Raw genomic sequence first — 22,782 nt, forward strand, 5'->3', positions numbered from 1 at the left:
CTGATTCCCGGGATGGCGGGACTGACCTATCAAGAAAGACTGGATCAACTGGGCTTGTATTCACTGGAGTTCAGAAGAATGAGAGGGGACCTCATAGAAACGTTTAAAATTCTGACGGGGTTAGACAGGTTAGATGCAGGAAGAATGTTCCCAATGTTGGGGAAGTCCAGAACCAGAGGACACAGTCTAAGGATAAGGGGGAAGCCATTTAGGACTGAGATGAGGAGGAATTTCTTCACCCAGAGAGTGGTGAACCTGTGGAATTCTCTACCACAGAAAGTTGTTGAGGCCAATTCACTAAATATATTCAAAAAGGAGTTAGATGAAGTCCTTACTACTAGGGGAATCAAGGGGTATGGTGAGAAAGCAGGAATGGGGTACTGAAGTTGCATGTTCAGCCATGAACTCATTGAATGGCGGTGCAGGCTAGAAGGGCCGAATGGCCTACTCCTGCACCTATTTTCTATGTTTCTATGTTTCTTCATATGACAACCACTTAATCTCAGGAATCAACCTCATGAACCTTCTCTGAAATGCCTCGAATGCAAGTATATCCCTCCTTAAATAAGAAGACCAAAATTGTACGCAGTACTCCAGGTGTGGTCTCACCAATGCCCTGTACAGTTGTAGCAGGACTTCCCTACTTTTATAGTCCATCCCCCTTGCAATAAAGGCCAACATTCCATTTGCCTTCCTAATTTCTTGCTGTACCTGCATGCTGACCTTCTGTGTTTCATGTACCAGGATCACCAGATCCTTCTGTACTGCAGCATTTTGTAACCTCTCCCCATTTAAATAATAATTTGCTTTTTTATTTTTCCTACCAAAGTGGATAACCTCATATTTTCCCACATTATACTCCATCTGCCAAATTTTTGCCCACTCACTTAGCCTATCTATAACCCTTTGCAGGGCCCTCCTCACAACTTGCTTTCCCACCCATCTTTGTATCATCAGCAAATCTGGCTACATTACACTCAGTCCCTTCATCCAAGTCAGTAATATAGATTGTAAATAGTTGAGGCCGCAGCACTGACGGCACCCCACTGGTTACAGTTTGCCAATCTGAAAATGACCCATTTATCCCAACTCTCTGTTAGTTAGCCAATCCTCTATCCATGCTAATATATTATCCCCAACCCCGTGAGCTCTTAAATTGTGCAGTACCTTTTGGGCTCAATCGAATGCCTTCTGGAAATCCAAATACACGACATCTACTGGTTCCCCTGTATCCACACTGCTCGTTACATCCTCAAAGAACTCCAGCAAATTTGTCCATGATTTTCCTTTCATTAAACTAAGCTGACTCTGCTTGACTTTATTGTGATTTTCCAAATGTCCAGGTACTTCCTTAATAACTGACTCCAGCATTTTCCCCAATGACAGATGTTAGGCTAACTGGTCTATAGTTTCCTGCTCTCTGTCTCCCTTCTTTCTTAAATAGGGCCATTACAGTTGCAGTTTTCCAATCCGCTGGGACCTCCAGAATCCAGGTAATGTTGGTAGATTACAACCAATGCATCCACTATCTCTGCAGGCGCTTCTTTTAAGACCCTAGGATGCAGGCCATCAGGTCCAGGGGACTTGTCCACCTTTAGTCCAAATAGTTTGCCTAGTACAGGTTGTACCTCCAGTCCAGGACTCTTTAGTCTGGGAACATCCCTGGTCTGGCATGAATCTCGGTGTGGGTGGCGTTCATTGAAAATAAAATTGTGGCTCCTCGTGTTAAATGTACATCTGATGTATTTTGGATGACAAATCTTGACAGCCTTGCCCTGGCGAGCTGGAGGTTTTACACACTGGCTGGTGCTGTAGTTTGACACGCACTCCTCGCTGCCGAGGCCACCTTTGCTTGCCTGATTGGCGGCGGGCGCGCATGCTCTAAAGGCTGCAGCGCCGGGCTGAGCCATCATTTCCACCCCCCTCCCAGTCTCGGGGGGGTTGGTGTGTCTGTCTCGGTGCGAGGAGGCTGTCGCTTCAAACCAGTTAGGCTCTGTTCGCGGCTTACACACAAACTGCCGCTGGAAATAGGATCGTGGGTAAGGGTCGGCGTCTCTCCTTGACTTTATCCTCCACTTTATTTCCAATCTCTAATTTTTTTTTGTGTGCCTGTATGTGGTTTTTTGAGGTGTTGGTGTTCATTGAGGTAAGCAGGCTGGGCAAGGAAAGGGAAGGGCAGGCAGCTGACTGAGGCGCCAAAGATGGGCCTGAGGATTTTAAAAAACGTAGTGATTCAGGATGACTAATTGCTGTGCAGTCATTATCAGCAGCGTTCTCACCAGTTGACCTCCCGTGGTTCAGAAAATTCTCTGGTCCGGCACCGGTCAGGTCCCAAGCGTGCCGGACCAGAGGTGTCCAAATTCCAAAAAGGCATATACCCTTGAATATTCAGTTCCCAGCCTTGGTCACCTTGCAATCACGTCTTTGTAATGGCTATCAGATCATACCCATTTATTTCTATTTGTGCCGTCAACTCATCTAGCTTGTTACGAATCCTGCGTTCATGCAGATAAAGAGCTTTTAATTTAGTCTTTTTACCATTTTTCCCTACTCTGATCCCATTTTGTGAAGCACTCTTACGTGTATGCATACACTTTGTCCCTTCCCGTCACAGTCTGGTTGATCGGCACCCCATCCAACTTAAACATTCACTCTCTCCACCACAGGCGCACCATGGTTGCAATGTGTACTATCCACAACATGCACTGCCACGACTCGCCAAGGCTTCCTCGACAGCACTTCCCAAACTCGTGACCTCTACCACCTAGAAGGACATGGGTAGTAGACGAATGGGAACACCATCACCTGCAAGTTCCCCTCCAAGTTACACACCATCCTGACTTGGAAATAGATCGCCGTTCCTTCACTGTTGCCGAGTCAAACTCCTGGAACTCCCTCTCCAACGTACTGCGAGAGTACCTTCACCACAAAGACTGCAGCGGTTCAAGAAGGCAGCTCACCACCACCTTCTCCATGGCTCCAAGGTAACCAAGTCTGGGAACTCAACATTCAGGAAGGACAGACAGGAAGGAAGGAAAAGGAGGTGGGGTAGCGTTACTGGTTAAAGAGATTAACGCAATAGTAAGGAAGGACAGTAGCGTGGATGATGTGGAACTTAAATGGGTAAAGCTGCGAAACACCAAAGGGCAGAAAACATTAGTGGGAGTTGTGTACAGACCACCAAACAATAGCAGGGAGGTTGGGGATGGCATCAAACAAGAAATTAGGGACGCGTGCAATAAGGTTACAGCAGTTATCACAGGTGGCTTTAATCTGCATGTTGATTGGGCTAACCAAACTGGTAGCAATACTGTGGAGGAGGATTTCCTGGAGTGTATAAGGGATGGTTTTCTAGACCATTATGTCGAGGAACCAACTAGAGAGCAGGCCATTCTAGACTGGGTGTTATGTAAGGAGAGAGGATTAATTAGTAATCTTGTTGTGCGAGGCCCCTTGCGGAAGAGTGATCAGATTATGGTAGAATTCTTCATTAAGATTGAGAGTCACACAGTTAATTTCGGAAACTAGGGTCCTGAACTTAAAGAAAGGAAACTTCGAAGGTACGAGATGTGAATTGGGTACGATAGAATGGAGAATGATACTTAAAGGGTTGATGGTTGATAGGCAATGGCAGACATTTAAATATCACATGGATGAAGTACAATAATTGTACATCTCTGTGTGGCGCAAGAATAAAAAAGGAAGGTAGCTCAACCGAGGCCAACAAGGGAAATTAGGGAAAGTGTTAAATCCAAGGAAGAGGCATATAAATTGGTCAGAAAAAGCAGCAAACCTGAGGACTGGGAGAAATTTAGAATTCAGCAGAGGAGGACTAAGGGTTTAATTAGGAGGGAGAAAATAGAGTATGAGAGGAAGCTTGCTGGGAACATAAAAACTGACTGCAAAAGCTTCTATCGATATGTGAAGAGAAAAAGATTAGTGAAGACTAATGTAGGTCCCTTGCAGTCAGAATCAGGAGAATTCATAATAGGGAACAAGGAAATGGCAGACCAATTGAACAAATATTTTGGTTCTGTCTTCACTAAGGAAGACACGAATAACCTCCCGAAAATACTAGGGGACCGGGAGTCTAGCGAGAAGGGGAAACTGAGGGAAATCCTTATTAGTCAGGAAATGGTGTTAGGGAAATTGAAGGGACTGAAGGCCGATAAATCCCCACGGTCTGATAGTCTGCACCCCAGAGTACCTAAGGAAATGGCCCTAGAAATAGTGGATGCATTGCTAGTCATTTTCTAATATTCTATAGACTCTGGTTCAGTTCCTACAGATTGGAGGGTAGCTAATGTAACACCACTTTTTAAAAAAGGAGGGAGAGAGAAAACATGGAAGTATAGACCTGTTAGCTGGACATCAGTAGTGGGGAAAATGTTGGAAGCAATTATTAAAGATGTAATAGCAGCGCATTTGGAAAGCAGTGACAGGATCGGTCCAAGTCAGCATGGATTTATAAAAAGGAAATCATGCTTGACAAATCTTCTAGAATTTTGAGGATGTAACTAGTAGAGTGGATATGGGAGAACCAGTGGATGTGGTGTATTTGGACTTTCAAAAGGCTTTTGACAAGGTCCCACACAAGAGATTAGTGTGCAAAATTAAGGCACATTGTATTGGGGGGTAATGTATTGACGTGGATTGAGAACTGGTTGGCAGTCAGGAAGCAAAGAGTGGGAATAAATGGGTCCTTTTCAGAATGGCAGGCATTAATGATTTAGATGAAGGAATTGAATGTAATATCTCCAAATTTGCAGATGACACTAAGCTGGGTGGCAGTGCAAGCTGCAAGGATGATGCTAGGAGGCTGCAGGAGGACTTGGACAGGTTAGGTGAATGGGCAAATGCATGGCAGATGCAGTATAATGTGGATAAGTGTGAGGTTGATCCACTTTGATTGCAAAAACAGGAAGGCAGATTATTATCTGAATGGTGACAGATTAGTAAAAGGGGAGGTGCAATGAGACCTGGATGTCATGGTACATCAGTCATTGAAGGTAGGCATGCAGGTACAGCAGGCAGTAAAGACGGCAAATGGCATGCTGGCCTTCATAGCGAGGGGATTTGAGTATAGGAGCAGGGAGGTCTTACTGCAGTTGTACAGGGCCTTGGTGAGACCACATCTTGAGTATTGTGTGCAGTTTTGGTCTCCTAATCTGAGGAAGGACATTCTTGCTATTGAGGGAGTGCAGCGAAGAAGGTTCACCAGACTGATTTCCGGGATGGCAGGACTGACCAATGAAGAAAGACTGTACCAACTAGGCTAATATTCACTGGAATTTAGAAGAATGAGAGGGGATCTCATAGAAACATGTAAAATTCTGACAGGATTGGACAGGTTAGATGCAGGAAGAATGTTCCCGATGTTGGGGAAGTCCAGAACCAGGGGTCACAGTCTAAGGATAAGGGGTAAACCATTTAGGACCGAGATGAGGAGAAACTTCTTCACACAGAGAATTGTGAATCTGTGGAATTCTCTACCACAGAAAATTGTTGAGGCCAGTTCGTTAGATACATTCAAAAAGGAGTTAAATGTGGCCCTTACGGCTAAAGGGATCAAGCGGTATGGAGAGAAAACAGGAATGGGGTACTGAAGTTGCATGATCAGCCATGATCATATTGAATGGTGGTGTAGGCTCGAACGGCCGAATGGCCTACTCCTGCACCTACTTTCTGTTTCTCAAGGGCAGTTAGGGATGGGCAATAAATACTGGCCTTGCCAGCGACACCCATATCCCAGGAATGCATATTTTAACAAATTCACAGAAATTTACTGCACAGAATAAGGCCATTCGTCCTAGTATGTGCCTGCCAAAAAATAGCTACTGAACTTAATCCTGCTTACCAGCTCTTGCTTGTAGCCTTGTAGATTACAGCACTTCAAGAGTGCCTTCTTAATCACCTTATCTACTTGTCCTGCTACCTTCATGGATTTGTGGACATGCACTCCAAGATCCCTCTGTTCCTCTACACTTCGGTGTGTCCTAACCTTTGTTGTGTATTCCCATGCCTTTTTTGCCCTCACACTTCTCTGCTCACCTGACCAGTCCATTAATTAGATTACCCCTTTTAAACAGATCGCAACTTCAGGATTTAGCACATGCAGATCACAGAATCAGAAATTTAAAGCACAAAAGGAGGTTATTTGGCCCATTCTGTCTGTGCCGGCCAAAAAAGAGCTATCCAGCCTAATCCCACTTTCTAGCTCTTGGTCTGTAGTCTATAATTACGGCATTTCAAGTGCATATCCAAGTACTTTTTAAATGTGACGACGGTTTCTGCCTCTGCCACCTTGTCAGGCAGTGAGTTACAGACCCTCACCATCCTCTGGGTGAAAAAAGTTCTCCTCAACTTCCCTCTAATCCTTCTACCAAAATCTATACCCTCTGGTTATTGATCTCTCTGCTAAGAGAAATAGGTCCTTCCTATCCACTCACTCCAGCCCCCCCATAATTTTATTCACCTCAATTAAGTCTCCCCTCAGCTTCCTCTGCTCCAAAGAAAACAACCCTAGCCCATCCAATCTTTCCTCATAGCTAAAATTATCCAGTCCTGACAACATCCTCGTTATTCTCCTCTGTACCCTCTCTAATGCAATCACATCTTTCCTGTAATGTGGTGACCAGAAATGTACACTGTGCTCTCGCTGTGGCCTAACTAGTGTTTTATACAGTTCAAGCATAACTTCCCTGCTCTATACTCCATGCCTTAAGTAATAAAGGAAAGTATCCCGTATGCCTTCTTAGTCACCTTATCTACCTGTCCTGATACCTTCATGGATCTGTGGACATGCACTCCAAGATCCCCCTGTTCCTCTACACTTCTCAGTGTCCTACCATTTATTGTGTATTCCCTTGCCTTATTAGCCCTCCCCAAATGCATTACCTCATACTTCTCTGGATTGAATTCAATTTGCCACTTTTTGCCCACACGACTAATCCATTGATAGCTTCCTGCAGTCTACAGCTTTCTTCTTCATTATCAACCACATGGTCAATTTTTGTATCATCTGCAAACTTCTTAATCATGCCTCCTCCATTAAAGTCTGTATCATTGATGTATCACAAAAAGCAAGGGACCTAGCACTGAGCCCTGCGGAATCCCACTGGAAACAGCCTTCCAGTCACAAAAACATCCGTCGACCATTACCCTTTGCTTCATGCCACTGAGCCAATTTTGGATCTAACTTGCCACTTTCGCTTAGATCCAATGGGCTTTTACTTTTCTGACAGTCTGCCATGTGAGACCTTATCAAAGGTCTTGCTAAAATCCACATAGACTACATTGAACAGGTTATCTTCCTTGTTGCCTTCTCAAAAAATTCAATCAAGTTAGTCAGACGTGACCTTCCCTCACCAAATCCATGCTGAATGTCCTTAATTAATTCATGCCTTTCTAAATGACAATTAATATTATCAGAATTCTTTCCAATAATTTGCCCACCACTGAGGTTAGGCTGACTAGCCTGTAATTACTCGGTCTATCTCTTTCTCCCTTTTTAAACAACAGTACTACAGTACCACATCAGAGAGGTTTGGAAATTGTTGGTCAGAGCATCCTATTGCGGAAATCTTGAATTGCAGTCCAGTCATTCACTGCTCCGACACTGGCTGCGCTGTGCCCGCCCTCCAGCCATATCAATCAGTGGAATTAGGGAAATCAGTGAAACCGACGAAAACTTTGGCTTTTCTGCGGTAATGTCGCTGTTAAATACCCCATTAAAAGTTAATCCCTTTTGGATTAGGTGTAACTGGAATTTTAACAGCGTATTGATTGCTAAACAAACGGTAAGGTCCCAAAAAAACTAATTTTAATTGTGCGGAATGTCAAATTTATCCATTTTAATAAAAAATTAAAATTTTTCAAAAGCTAAGTTTGTTCATCTTTATTTCAGGTATACCTTATCCCCATGTGAGAACCCCAATCTCTATTGCTCAACGTTTTTAAAAAGGCAGAATAAAAGGAGCTTAATCATTACCTAGTTCCCTATGTGAGTATTCTGCATAATAATTGGCTGCTTACACAGCTTATTGACGTCACAGCAGCTCGTGTTAAGGACTCCCCATTAACTTACACTGATCTCAACTGAACGTCGGAAAAGCCGAATTTCTTGCCACAGAGATCGCAAGATCTTTGTGGGAAGCTTACTTCGGGGCCAGCGTGACATCTTTGCTTCGCCACTGACTGCAAATTACAGGCCATCATGAACAAACTTTAAACATTTTCTTTTCAAGTTTTTAAATTTTTTTTTATTTTTATCATAATGGTGAACTTTGACACTCCACAAATATAAAAAATAGTTTTTCAGAGCCAGAATGGTAGTTTAGCAGTCAATACGTTGTTAAAACCCCAGTTACACCTATTGCAACAAGGCTTAACATTTGATTGGGTATTTAACAGTGATATTAGGGCAGGAAAGTCAAAGTTTTCGGCGGTTTCACTGGTTACACAATTGCCGGCAATGGGGGGGGGGGGGGGGGTAGGGGTAGCCACAGCCCAGCCAGTGTTGGAGCTGTGAATGACTGACTGCAACTTCAGGATTTCTATGTTTAGATGCGCATGTGCTAAATGTTGAAGCTCGTCAGTTTCAGAGGGATAATGACAACGATCAGTGACAGTTTGTCGTCATTACCCACTGCAAAATCCAGGCCATTAAATCTAAATTACTTGATTTCTAAAATTAATGCTGATGGGACCATCTCTTGAAATTTAATTTGCCTAAATGATGTTGGATTTCTTTTTTTTAGCAAGAATCTATTCATTCATATCATAACTAGACAGAAAACCCAATCAGGATGGTCAAAATTAAATGTATTTTCAATTTTCTTTTAGAAAAGTAACTGAGAATTAAAAATACAATTTTAAAACAACATTAGAGTTTGAATTCTGGGCATCTTGACTCTTTATGTTTATAACAATATGGTATCTATAAAGTGCAGCTAATATTTCCAATGGTTCAGACAACAGAATCTATATGAACTTGCCTACAGTCTATGGGTAAATTTGCTTCTTTGGGGGTGGGGGCCAGGATCTTTACAAGGATCATGACAACCCACTCCATAACATTGCACTGCTCTTGGTAAAAGAAGCCATGAACAACTATCAGAGGGCATATGGAAAGCAGGGAACAAAAATGGCATAAATGGTTTGACAGTAAACACTATCCACTGAAGATACAAATATTTTAATGAAGAGGAAAACTCACCATTTTCTGTCCCTGAGCTTTCAAAACCTCCAGATCCAGGAAAGGCTCCCCCTCTTCGAAATCGTCTGCTTCTTCCTGAAAGCCAGTTTCAGAGACATAATTAAATCAATGAAATGAACTTTCGTCATTCTGAAGAAAAATAATGGACAATTATTTTCTCACTGTATTTGCAATTTCCTTATGAAATCCAGTATTTCAGACTATGACACTGGCAATGTATGAATGTAGAATTGCTAGATAAAATAAGACCAAGGTCCATCTAGTTCACCGTCTACTATCCTGGCAGTTGCATGTTACAACAATAATAGAGTTGTTGACCTAATGCGCACACATATTGCAGTGTGGGCTGGTCCGTGCTGCCCCCGGGCCCTTGCCTCTTCTGGGCCCCGAACTCACGTATCTCCTGGGCCCCGTTCACGTCGCTCCACGATCACTTGCCGCTCCTGCGCCCCAACCCACATACTGTGTGGCAGGTAGCTTTATAATGGCAAAACCCTATTCCCGCACCACCTCGATTCATAACAGAATGGTGGTTCCCTGTCCCCAACACAGCCCAGCACACACTGACTGTAGGTCACTGTCTCCAACCGAGCCCAGCCCCGCCCACACAGACTGTAGGTTACTGTCCCCAACACACACACACAGACACTAGGTCTATGCAGCAGAGCTGGTCTCCAGTCGTCTTGGTTAATCCTTGCCACTGGACCAAGACCTAGCTCTGTCAAGCCTGTGTGGTGGCTGGTGTACAACGGCCACCACACATTAAAAAAACTCCATGCATAGGCATTTTCCACCCTTCAACATGTAGTTCAGGACCTGGAATATTAGGTCCTTCATTGAAACACCCATGAACCCTTTTTGGCGTGGAAGCAAGTCATCCTCGACATGAGGGACTGCCTATGATGGATGGGGAGAGTTGTTGAGTAGTCATAGCAATCAATCTTTATAAATTGGCTGCATTAAAAAACACACTGAAAAGGTAGTTCTTAGGCTGTGAAGGACTTTAGAATGTCCAGAGGATATACAATATGCTATTCTTTGTGTCTCCGCCCCCCCCACCCTTCCCTCCCATCCAAGAGTAATGATCTGATACGAGTGTGTTGCAACCATTTCCCTTGGTTGTTACAAAAGCAAAATATTGCAGATGCTGGATTCTGAAAAAACAGAAAATGCTGGAAATACTCGGGTCAGGCAGCATCTGTGGAGGTGGGCATTCCTAGATGCTGTCTGACCTGCTGAGATTTTCCAGCATTTTCTGTTTTTATCCCTTAATTGTTAGTTTGTTGTTTCTACTTTTCATTTCCCTCTTTATTTGAAAATTACAAAGAGATCAGCGCAGGTAGCCAGAGATTGGGGGGGTGGGAGGGAGGGAAGTTAGAGGATTCTCCAAAGCATTAAACACTTCACTTTTAACAATAAAGAAGCATAGAAACCATTATAATTAATAAAGAATAATAAATGAAAAGGGGAAGAGGGGGAGCATTTTTTTTTAGATCCAATAAACCAATGAAGAAACTTCTTGGGCTACAAGTGCTGAAGCTGTGGAGGATTCATACTTCCAGCTCAGTGGAAGTACCCTCTTAGACTTGTAATAACGAGCCAGCCTGTGGATTCTGCTCTCAAGAATCAAACGGAACTTGGCATCTTTATCCTTCCTGTTCCTCTCCAAATGCTTGCGGACAGCCACAGCAGTCTTGATCAAATGACGGGGAGCCCTCAGGGCTAGGCGCGCCGTGCTTTGGACCCCTCCCACACAGCCTGCAGAGAGTTGGGGGCGAGGAGCTACTGCACATGCGTGCGCACGTGCAGAGGTCCAGGCGCAGTTTTCAGCTGCGCTATGCCAAGGGCCTGCATCGTTCTAGCTGCGGGGAGAATACCACGGTAACTTTTAGGCACGGTTTTTATTTTAAAAAGCCGGCGCACCTGTGGGGGCAAACTTGGGCCCAAAGAAACTAACACACTGAGGAAAATATCAGGAATAGTTTTCCTTATTGCCTTTTTGTAAATGCAGTTTTGTGCTCATCATTCAAAAAAATGAGCCTCTTCCTAAATCACCCTGTCATTTCTTGTTCCCCCACCACTTCTATTAGAGCAGGGGCTCCCAAACCTTGGTAAGGGTACACGAGACATTACTGGGAGGGTACGCGGGAGAAGCGGTCTAATGGTGGATTTTATTTATTAATTATTTTTTGTTATGTTAATTTACTTCAAGATGTACCAATGAGAACACAGATACACAAAGATGATCACGTATAGAGCCCTCACCTCTAATCACTGTACACTAAGTTGTATATGTGTATTATAACTTGTACACTTTGTACAATGCTTGGGCATTAAAGGGGTTAAAATATTAAACCCGTTTGCTAGCAGGGGTATGCAGGCAGCTAGTAGATCTGGAAGGGGGTAAGCAATAAGTAAAGTTTGTGAATCTCTATTAGAACATAATGCTATTTAACAGCTATGTAGCCCATGAGAAAAGGCAGGCCAAAAAAAGGCAGGAGATAGAGTCTAATTATTTGTCCATTTCTATCAGGGTAACAAGATTTTTTTTTATATAATCAAAACAGAATTTAAAAAGTGTCTACTTTGACAAGAACTGAGAGAGAGTCAACTATACCTTTTTGTGTAATACCTACAATGGTTATTAAAGATAGTTGTGTATGCATATTAAAACTTTTTTTTTCTCCTGTGAGGGGAAAAAAAGTATCACAATACTTGCTGTCTACATCCACAAAGAAAATAATTTTAATTCTAGTTCTCCCATTTAATTCCTTCCATCCCCAATTCACTATTTATATCCTCACTAAACTTTGCAGTTAAGTAAAATTTATGATGTTTTAAGCTAATAGAAACCCTGGTTCCTATGCTGGAAGGCATCCATTTAGTAGGACAAAAACATTTTGACATTAATAAACTTTTATTTTTGAAAATAAGAATGAATTACAAATTATTAACTAGAACCTACAATCAACTCTTCTTCCAGCTTGTTCAATGTCAATTCGGCATCATCCTCTGTTAATGCTTCCTCTTCCATCTCCTCTGCTGGATACACAGGCCTAAATCAATACAGCTGTAATTTAAAAGCAGAACTCTATCCCAAGTATGTCATGCATACTATATGCTTATTTGTGAAGGTATTCAAACGATACCATTTTCAAACAACATAACCAATATGTGCCTATAATTAATGTTTTTTTTCAATAATAAAACTCTTATCAAAAAAATGTTTTAAATAACTTTGTTTTGTTTTAAAAGATTACTTGTAAATTGTACAGAAACTGTACTTTGGTACTTGCGTGAATTTTTCAGCCTTCTGAATTCTGAAAGACCTTTTCAACTTTCAGAATATTAGCCCTGAAATTGCAGGACTATTCTCCCAATGTGGAGTCTTGTACAACATGAGTGCAGATTGGACAAACATGTTCAGAGATGATTGGATAAACATGTTTAGAGATGACCGCACTCAACTTTCAGTGCTCTTGATTTGCTGCCAATAGTTATACAATTTTCTGACACCCCTCCAAAGAAAAGTTACTAATCTGTCAGCAAATAAAATTTTTACCAATGTGTTTTTATTTCAATCTATTTTATCAGGAGAAACAACTGTTTTAACCCATGTTACCATTTCGTTCTAGAGCACCAAAAATCCATTAAATATTAAAATCTGTAGCAGGTTCACAATGTGAAAATGCATTGAAAACCCTTATGCCAAATCTATGCATTTTTCCATTATACAAAATGTCCACTTTACCTGCAATATCGGTTATAACTCTAAGTGGCGCTGTGATTGGGGTTCCAAAGTTAAATGTTAGCTAAAATTATGTGACAGCAATACTGCCTATATTTGAATATTGATCTTTACACCAAAAGGGTGCTAGACAAAATTAGCTGTAAATTTATTTAGGGAAAAAAAAAATGGTCAAATTTCCAAAAACATGGAAGCATTCAAACTTGTTAAAGAGAAGAAGGTTGTGAAATTTGCAAAAAACGCAAGTAATTGTTGCAAGACACATAATAAACCCAGAGTATTCCCTCCCTGGGGGAAAGTCCTGGCATTCCATGGTGCACCCTCCTTGGAGGTTTTATGGATCCCTCTTAGCTGAGGTATTTTCTCACTTCCTGTTCTATCCTACCGTATTCTTTTCCTCATCACCCATTTCCATACTCGCTCCATGTTCCTTATCCCCTACCCCCACTCTCTCCAAGGTCCAATTATCCATAATGTCTAATCCTGCTTTACCTGAAGATTTCACTTGGTCTTGACACCCAGAATGCAATGCCATGACAGATCAACTAGTATTTTTTTAAAAAAAGATTGTGGGGACGAAGTTGCCCCGCGCCCCGTTTGGAGGCGGTAACCTTCCGGTGCCGGGACATCATCCTTCCCGGAAGTTTCGTCCACAGCGCGGAATTTGGCCCTTCCGCCCCTCAATGGAGGTGGAACGATATTGAAGGCGCTCCGCGTCCGTGGAGGGGTGCTCCCGGGATGGTAGAATGGCGCTGAGTTCAGCGCCGCACTCCGGAGTCCAGCATCCCGCTGGCGTCACGACAGCGCTAACGCGGCAGAACACTCCTCCCTTCAATTAAAGGGGAGGGCCTCTGCGTGCTTTGCAATCCCTTTGGTGGTCAACACTGGGCCACCAGGGACGCCCCTGACCAGGCCAACAGCCCGGCACCCAAAATGGAATGCTGGCTGCAGGATGGCGGCCCGATTGAAAATATGGCGGACCATGGCGCACACGGCCTCTCCTTTAAGGGGCGTCCCGGAGGCAGATGTCCATCAGCTTTGTGATCCGCAAAGCTGGCGGTGACATCGGCCGGCGCCATCCTCGTCACCCGCAGAGAGCAAAGGAGTTGGCGCAGGACGGTGAGGGGTAGGCACGCACGGCGATTACGTCATTGGCGTGCGTGTACCAGCTCAGGGCACAAATCGCCCCCCAAACCTCCGGGGCAATTTCCCCGGAGGCGCTATCGACCCCTTCCCCCCATTCGATAACCTCGTTGCGCCCCATTAGCACTAATGGGGCTATAAAAAAGGGCAATTTCACCCCGTAACTCTACATTGCACAGAACTACACGTCAAACATCCATCACGTTGTTACCTCTTCCAATTAAAGCCAGTATGCTTGAGGGCTTCTTCAGCTAAGCGATCTAGGACATGACACACTTGCTCCCCATAACCTTGCTTCAGTTTGGAGGGAGGGAAATCTACTGAGCCACCCTAAAAAAAAAGGTTTGAAAATAACGGTGTTGTTTTACAAACATATCAACTACTGAAAAACATTAGCGATTCTTTGAAAATTATAACCAGGATAAATGTAAAATACTGTAATTTTACAACAAATTTATACTGGTGTTGAAAGACATTTCACTTACCATCAATATTTGTTATAGATTGTTCAATCACAATCAATAAAGTTAATTGGACAATTTTGTCTAATTAAATTCTGAATCATTTTGACATTAATTATTCATGAAAAATCCATTATTTCTATAATTTTCAGTACTTATTAAAGTGGAAAACCTTTCAGCAAAATGTATAAATAGAAAATAAAAACAGCAATAATGGCTCAGCTGGTGAGTAGCAAGGCCATAGAGAGCAGAAGTGTGACGTTAGGTGGCCATACCTAGGTTTGTAGTTGGGGCACCATAATTGACCTCAGTGCTCCTGGGTTAGAGAAGGTAAAAACCAGCAGGGTACTTATTGCTGACTGCTAACCAGTCTCTGCTTGAAGTATGCATGCAGATGTTGAGAGGAAGGGAGACAGGACTGCACTCAGCCATTACAACATCTATTGTTGAATAGTCTGCTAACACTTACAAATGAAAGCAGTCAATACCATTAGGAGGCAGAGGAGTATACGGGAGAAAATGGCAAAAAATCTGCGTGGAAAACTAGATACACAGAACAAAAATGAATTCCCATAAACAAATTGTGTTCTTGTACTTAATAAATTTATCAGTAAATTATTGCTTTCAGAAGCATACTCTGCTCCACCTTTATTAAGGGAACCAAGCAAATTTAAATTTTAAACACTGTCATGTTTTGGGAAGAGGTCGGCAGGTTGACATTTAGGTTAAAAACCTATGCATTTATGTAACATCTTTAACGTAGTAAAATGTCCCAAGGTGCTTCACAGAAGTGTACTCAGACAAAAATTGACACCGAGCCAAAGAAGGAGACATTAGGACAGGTGACCAAAAGCTTGGTTAAAAAGCCTCATTCCTCCCTCGTACTCCCCCACCACCGTCCCATTCCTCCCTCGTACTCCCCCACCACCGTCCCATTCCTCCCTCGTACCCACCCACCATCGTCCCATTCCTCCCTCGTACCTCCCCCACCACCGTCCCATTCCTCCCTCGTACTCCCCCACCACCGTCCCATTCCTCCCTCGTACCTCCCCCACCGTCCCATTCCTCCCTCGTACCCACCCACCACCGTCCCATTCCTCCCTCGTACCCACCCACCACCGTCCCATTCCTCCCTCGTACCCACCCACCATCGTCCCATTCCTCCCTCGTACCCACCCACCACCGTCCCATTCCTCCCTCGTACCCACCCACCACCGTCTCATTCCTCCCTCGTACCTCCCCCACCACCGTCCCATTCCTCCCTCGTACCCACCCACCACCGTCCCATTCCTCCCTCGTACCCACCCACCACCGTCCCATTCCTCCCTCGTACCTCCCCCACCACCGTCCCATTCCTCCCTCGTACTCCCCCACCACCGTCCCATTCCTCCCTCGTACCCACCCACCACCGTCCCATTCCTCCCTCGTACCTCCCCCACCACCGTCCCATTCCTCCCTCGTACCCACCCACCATCGTCCCATTCCTCCCTCGTACCTCCCCCACCACCGTCCCATTCCTCCCTCGTACTCCCCCACCACCGTCCCATTCCTCCCTCGTACCCACCCACCACCGTCCCATTCCTCCCTCGTACCTCCCCCACCACCGTCCCATTCCTCCCTCGTACTCCCCCACCACCGTCCCATTCCTCCCTCGTACTCCCCCACCACCGTCCCATTCCTCCCTCGTACTCCCCCACCACCGTCCCATTCCTCCCTCGTACCCACCCACCACCGTCCCATTCCTCCCTCGTACCTCCCCCACCACCGTCCCATTCCTCCCTCGTACTCCCCCACCACCGTCCCATTCCTCCCTCGTACTCCCCCACCACCGTCCCATTCCTCCCTCGTACTCCCCCACCATCGTCCCATTCCTCCCTCGTACCCACCCACCACCGTCCCATTCCTCCCTCGTACCCACCCACCACCGTCTCATTCCTCCCTCGTACCCACCCACCACCGTCCCATTCCTCCCTCGTATCCACCCACCACCGTCCCATTCCTCCCTCGTACCTCCCCCACCGTCCCATTCCTCCCTCGTACCTCCCCCACCACCGTCCCATTCCTCCCTCGTACCTCCCCCACCACCGTCCCATTCCTCCCTCGTACCCACCCACCACCGTCTCATTCCTCCCTCGTACCTCCCCCACCACCGTCCCATTCCTCCCTCGTACCCACCCACCACCGTCTCATTCCTCCCTCGTACCTCCCCCACCACCGTCCCATTCCTCCCTCGTACCCACCCACCACCGTCCCATTCCTCCCTCGTACCTCCACCACCATCGTCTCATTCCTCCCTCGTACCTCCCCCACCACCGTCCCATTCCTCCCTCGTACCCACCCACCACCGTCTCATTCCTCCCTCGTACCTCCCCCACCACCGTCCCATTCCTCCCTCGTACCCACCCACCACCGTCCCATTCCTCCCTCGTACCTCCCCCACCACCGTCCCATTCCTCCCTCGTACCCACCCACCACCGTCTCATTCCTCCCTCGTACCTCCCCCACCACCGTCCCATTCCTCCCTCGTACCCACCCACCACCGTCCCATTCCTCCCTCGTACCCACCCACCACCGTCCCATTACTCCCTCGTACCTCCCCCACCACCGTCCCATTCCTCCCTCGTACTCCCCCACCACCGTCCCATTCCTCCCTCGTACCCACCCACCACCGTCCCATTCCTCCCTCGTACCTCCCCCACCACCGTCCCATTCCTCCCTCGTACCCACCCACCATCGTCCCATTCCTCCCTCGTACCTCCCCCACCACCGTCCCATTCCTCCCTCGTACTCCCCCACCACCGTCCCATTCCTCCCTCGTACTCCCCCACCACCGTCCCATTCCTCCCTCGTACCCACCCACCACCGTCCCATTCCTCCCTCGTACCTCCCCCACCACCGTCCCATTCCTCCCTCGTACTCCCCCACCACCGTCCCATTCCTCCCTCGTACTCCCCCACCACCGTCCCATTCCTCCCTCGTACTCCCCCACCACCGTCCCATTCCTCCCTCGCATCCACCCACCACCGTCCCATTCCTCCCTCGTACCTCCCCCACCGTCCCATTCCTCCCTCGTACCTCCCCCACCACCGTCCCATTCCTCCCTCGTACCTCCCCCACCACCGTCCCATTCCTCCCTCGTACCCACCCACCACCGTCTCATTCCTCCCTCGTACCTCCCCCACCACCGTCCCATTCCTCCCTCGTACCCACCCACCACCGTCTCATTCCTCCCTCGTACCTCCCCCACCACCGTCCCATTCCTCCCTCGTACCCACCCACCACCGTCCCATTCCTCCCTCGTACCTCCCCCACCACCGTCCCATTCCTCCCTCGTACCTCCCCCACCACCGTCCCATTCCTCCCTCGTACCCACCCACCACCGTCTCATTCCTCCCTCGTACCTCCCCCACCACCGTCCCATTCCTCCCTCGTACCCACCCACCACCGTCCCATTCCTCCCTCGTACCTCCCCCACCACCGTCCCATTCCTCCCTCGTACCTCCCCCACCATCGTCTCATTCCTCCCTCGTACCCACCCACCACCGTCCCATTCCTCCCTCGTACCCACCCACCACCGTCTCATTCCTCCCTCGTACCTCCCCCACCACCGTCCCATTCCTCCCTCGTACCCACCCACCACCGTCTCATTCCTCCCTCGTACCTCCCCCACCACCGTCCCATTCCTCCCTCGTACCCACCCACCACCGTCCCATTCCTCCCTCGTACCTCCCCCACCACCGTCCCATTCCTCCCTCGTACCTCCCCCACCACCGTCCCATTCCTCCCTCGTACCTCCCCCACCACCGTCTCATTCCTCCCTCGTACCTCCCCCACCATCGTCTCATTCCTCCCTCGTACCTCCCCCACCACCGTCCCATTCCTCCCTCGAACCTCCCCCACCGTCCCATTCCTCCCTCGTACCTCCCCCACCACCGTCCCATTCCTCCCTCGTACCTCCCCCACCACCGTCCCATTCCTCCCTCGAACCTCCCCCACCACCGTCCCATTCCTCCCTCGTACCTCCCCCACCACCGTCTCATTCCTCCCTCGTACCTCCCCCACCACCGTCCCATTCCTCCCTCGTACCCACCCACCACCGTCCCATTCCTCCCTCGTACCTCCCCCACCACCGTCCCATTCCTCCCTCGTACCCACCCACCACCGTCCCATTCCTCCCTCGTACCCACCCACCACCGTCCCATTCCTCCCTCGTACCCACCCACCACCGTCCCATTCCTCCCTCGTACCTCCCCCACCACCGTCTCATTCCTCCCTCGTACCCACCCACCACCGTCCCATTCCTCCCTCGTACCCACCCACCATCGTCCCATTCCTCCCTCGTACCCACCCACCACCGTCTCATTCCTCCCTCGAACCTCCCCCACCACCGTCCCATTCCTCCCTCGTACCTCCCCCACCACCGTCCCATTCCTCCCTCGTACCCACCCACCACCGTCCCATTCCTCCCTCGTACCCATCCACCACCGTCTCATTCCTCCCTCGTACCTCCCCCACCACCGTCTCATTCCTCCCTCGTACCTCCCCCACCACCGTCCCATTCCTCCCTCGTACCCACCCACCACCGTCCCATTCCTCCCTCGTACCTCCCCCACCACCGTCCCATTCCTCCCTCGTACCCACCCACCACCGTCTCATTCCTCCCTCGTACCTCCCCCACCACCGTCTCATTCCTCCCTCCTACCCACCCACCACCGTCCCATTCCTCCCTCGTACCCACCCACCACCGTCTCATTCCTGCCTCGTACCCACCCACCACCGTATCATTCCTCCCTCGTACCTCCCCCACCGTCCCATTCCTCCCTCGTACCTCCCCCACCACCGTCCCATTCCTCCCTCGTACCCACCCACCACCATCCCATTCCTCCCTCGTACCTCCCCCACCACCGTCTCATTCCTCCCTCGTACCCACCCACCACCGTCCCATTCCTCCCTCGTACCCACCCACCACCATCCCATTCCTCCCTCGAACCTCCCCCACCGTCCCATTCCTCCCTCGTACCTCCCCCACCACCGTCCCATTCCTCCCTCGTACCTCCCCCACCGTCCCATTCCTCCCTCGTACCTCCCCCACCACCGTCTCATTCCTCCCTCGTACCTCCCCCACCACCGTCCCATTCCTCCCTCGAACCTCCCCCACCACCGTCCCATTCCTCCCTCGTACCTCCCCCACCACCGTCCCATTCCTCCCTCGTACCTCCCCCACCACCGTCCCATTCCTCCCTCGTACCCACCCACCACCATCCCATTCCTCCCTCGTACCCACCCACCATCGTCCCATTCCTCCCTCGTACCCACCCACCACCGTCTCATTCCTCCCTCGAACCTCCCCCACCACCGTCCCATTCCTCCCTCGTACCTCCCCCACCACCGTCCCATTCCTCCCTCGTACCCACCCACCACCGTCCCATTCCTCCCTCGTACCTCCCCCACCACCGTCCCATTCCTCCCTCGTACCCACCCACCACCGTCCCATTCCTCCCTCGTACCTCCCCCACCACCGTCTCATTCCTCCCTCGTACCTCCCCCACCACCGTCCCATTCCTCCCTCGTACCTCCCCCACCACCGTCTCATTCCTCCCTCGTACCTCCCCCACACCTCCCCCACCGTCCCATTCCTCCCTCGTACCTCCCCCACCGTCCCATTCCTCCCTCGTACCCACCCACCACCGTCCCATTCCTCCCTCGTACCCACCCACCACCGTCTCATTCCCCCTTCGTACTCCCCCGCACGCTCCCCCTCCTAACCTCCCCACGCCCCATTCCCCCTCGTAAAACTCTACCCAACCCTTCATTATTCCGCGACCTTATTACACTCCTACCACCGTACCAGGCTTGACTCAGAGCTTCCGACTCCATACCCACTCCACCACAAAAACTGCCTACTTCCACCTCTGTCTGCCCATCTGCTGCTGCAACTCAAGCATGCTTTTGTTACCTCTAGACTTGACTGTGCCAATAGTCTCCTTGCCGGTCTCACACCTTGCACCTTCCGTAAACTTAATGCTAACTCACACCAAGTCCCATTCACACATTCCTGTGCTCGCTGACCTACATTGACTTCTGGTCCACCAACCCCATGATTTTAAAATGCTCATCTTTAAAATCACTCCATTGTCTCGCTCCTCCCCATCTCTAACATCCTCCAGCTCCACAACCCTCTAAAATCTCTATTTTCCAACGCCGGCCTCTTGTGCATCCGCACTTCCTTCACACCACCACTGGTGGTAACTTCAGCCATCTAGGCCCGAAGCTCTGGAATGCATACATAAGAACATAAGAACAGGAGTAGGCCATCTAGCCTCTCGAGCCTGCTCCGCCATTCAATAAGATCATGGCTGATCTGGCTGTGGACTCAGCTCCACTTACTCGCCCTCTCCCCATAACCCTTAATTCCCTTATTGGTTAAAAATCTATCTATCTGTGACTTGAATACATTCAATGAGCTAGCCTCAACTGCTTCCTTGGGCAGAGAATTCCACAGATTCACAACCCTCTGGGAGAAGAAATTCCTTCTCAACTCGGTTTTAAATTGGCTCCCCCGTATTTTGAGGCTGTGCCCCCTAGTTCTAGTCTCCCCTACCAGTGGAAACAACTTCTCTGCCTCTATCTTGTCTATCCCTTTCATGATTTTAAATGTTTCTATAAGATCACCCCTCATCCTTCTGAACTCCAACGTGTAAAGACCCAGTCTACTCAATCTATCATCATAAGCTAACCCCCTCATCTCCGGAATCAGCCTAGTGAATCGTCTCTGTACCCCCTCCAAAGCCAGTATATCCTTCCTTACGTAAGGTGACCAAAACTGCATGCAGTACTCCAGGTGTGGCCTTACCAATACCCTATACAGTTGCAGCAGGACCTCCCTGCTTTTGTACTCCATCCCTCTCGCAATGAAGGCCAACATTCCATTCGCCTTCCTGATTACCTGCTGCACCTGCAAACTAACTTTTTGGGATTCATGCACAAGGACCCCCAGGTCCCTCTGCACCGCAGCATGTTGTAATTTCTCCCCATTCAAATAATATTCCCTTTTACTGTTTCCCCCCCCCCCCCCAAAAGGTGGATGACCTCACACTTTCCGATATTGTATTCCATCTGCCAAACCTTCGCCCATTCGCTTAACCTATCCAAATCTCTTTGCAGCCTCTCTGTCATCTACACAACCAGCTTTCCCACTAATCTTAGTGTCATCTGCAAATTTTGTTACACTACACTCTGTCCCCTCTTCCAGGTCATCTATGTATATTGGAAGCAGTTATGGTCCCAGCACCAATCCCTGTGGTACACCACTAACCACCGATTTCCAACCCGAAAAAAGGACCCATTTATCCCAACTCTCTGTTTTCTGTTTGCCAGCCAATTCTCTATCCATGCTAATACATTTCCTCTGACTCCACGTACCTCTATCTTCTGCAGTAACCTTTTGTGTGGCACCTTATGGAATGCCTTTTGGAAATCTAAATACACCACATCCATCGGTACACCTCTATCCACCATGCTCGTTATATCTTCAAAGAATTCTAGTAAATTAGTTAAACATGATTTCCCCTTCATGAATCCATGCTGCGTCTGCCTTCCTTAAACCTCTTCACATCTCTCTCCTCCTTTAAGACACTCCTTAAAACAATTGTACATCCCTGTGTGGCGTAAGAATAATAAAGGGAAGGTGGCTCAACCGTGGTGAACAAGGGAAATTAGGGAAAGGGTTAAATCCAAGGAAGAGGCATATAAATTGGCCAGAAAAAGCAGCAAACCTGAGGACTGGGAGAAATTTAGAATTCAGCAGAGGAGGACTAAGGGTTTAATTAGGAGCGGGAAAATAGAGTATGAGTGTAAGCTTGCAGGGAACATAAAAATTGACTGCAAAAGCTTCTATAGATATGTGAAGAGAAAAAGATTAGTGAAGACTAATGTAGGTCCCTTGCAATCAGAATCAGGTGAATTCATAATGGGGAACAAAGAAATGGCAGACCAATTGAACAAGTACTTTGGTTGTCTTCACTAAGGAAGACACGAATAACCTCCCGAAAATACTATGGGACAGAGGGTCTAGCGAAAAGGGGGAACGGAGGGAAATCCTTATTCGTCAGGAAATGGTGTTAGGGAAATTGAAGGGACTGAAGATCGATAAATCCCCAGGGCCTGATAGTCTGCATTCCAGAGTATTTAAGGAAGTGGCCCTAGAAATAATA

At 47.9% G+C, this 22,782-nt stretch overlaps 1 protein-coding gene across 1 annotated transcript in view; it reads right to left on the bottom strand.

Annotated features, from left to right (window-relative positions):
* Positions 1-22,782, bottom strand: part of ift57 (intraflagellar transport 57 homolog (Chlamydomonas)) — a 52,093-nt gene that overhangs the window by 23,703 nt on the left and 5,608 nt on the right. The window contains exons 3-5 of the mRNA XM_070880047.1: positions 14,320-14,438; positions 12,183-12,273; positions 9,218-9,292 (exon numbers count right to left, since the gene is read on the bottom strand). Of these exons, the coding sequence (XP_070736148.1) occupies positions 9,218-9,292; positions 12,183-12,273; positions 14,320-14,438 (285 nt within the window). The remainder of the gene's footprint in view (positions 1-9,217; positions 9,293-12,182; positions 12,274-14,319; positions 14,439-22,782) is intronic.

The sequence above is a fragment of the Pristiophorus japonicus genome, chromosome 5 (genome assembly GCF_044704955.1).
Source record: "Pristiophorus japonicus isolate sPriJap1 chromosome 5, sPriJap1.hap1, whole genome shotgun sequence".
In the NCBI taxonomy this organism is placed as follows: Eukaryota; Metazoa; Chordata; class Chondrichthyes; family Pristiophoridae; genus Pristiophorus; species Pristiophorus japonicus.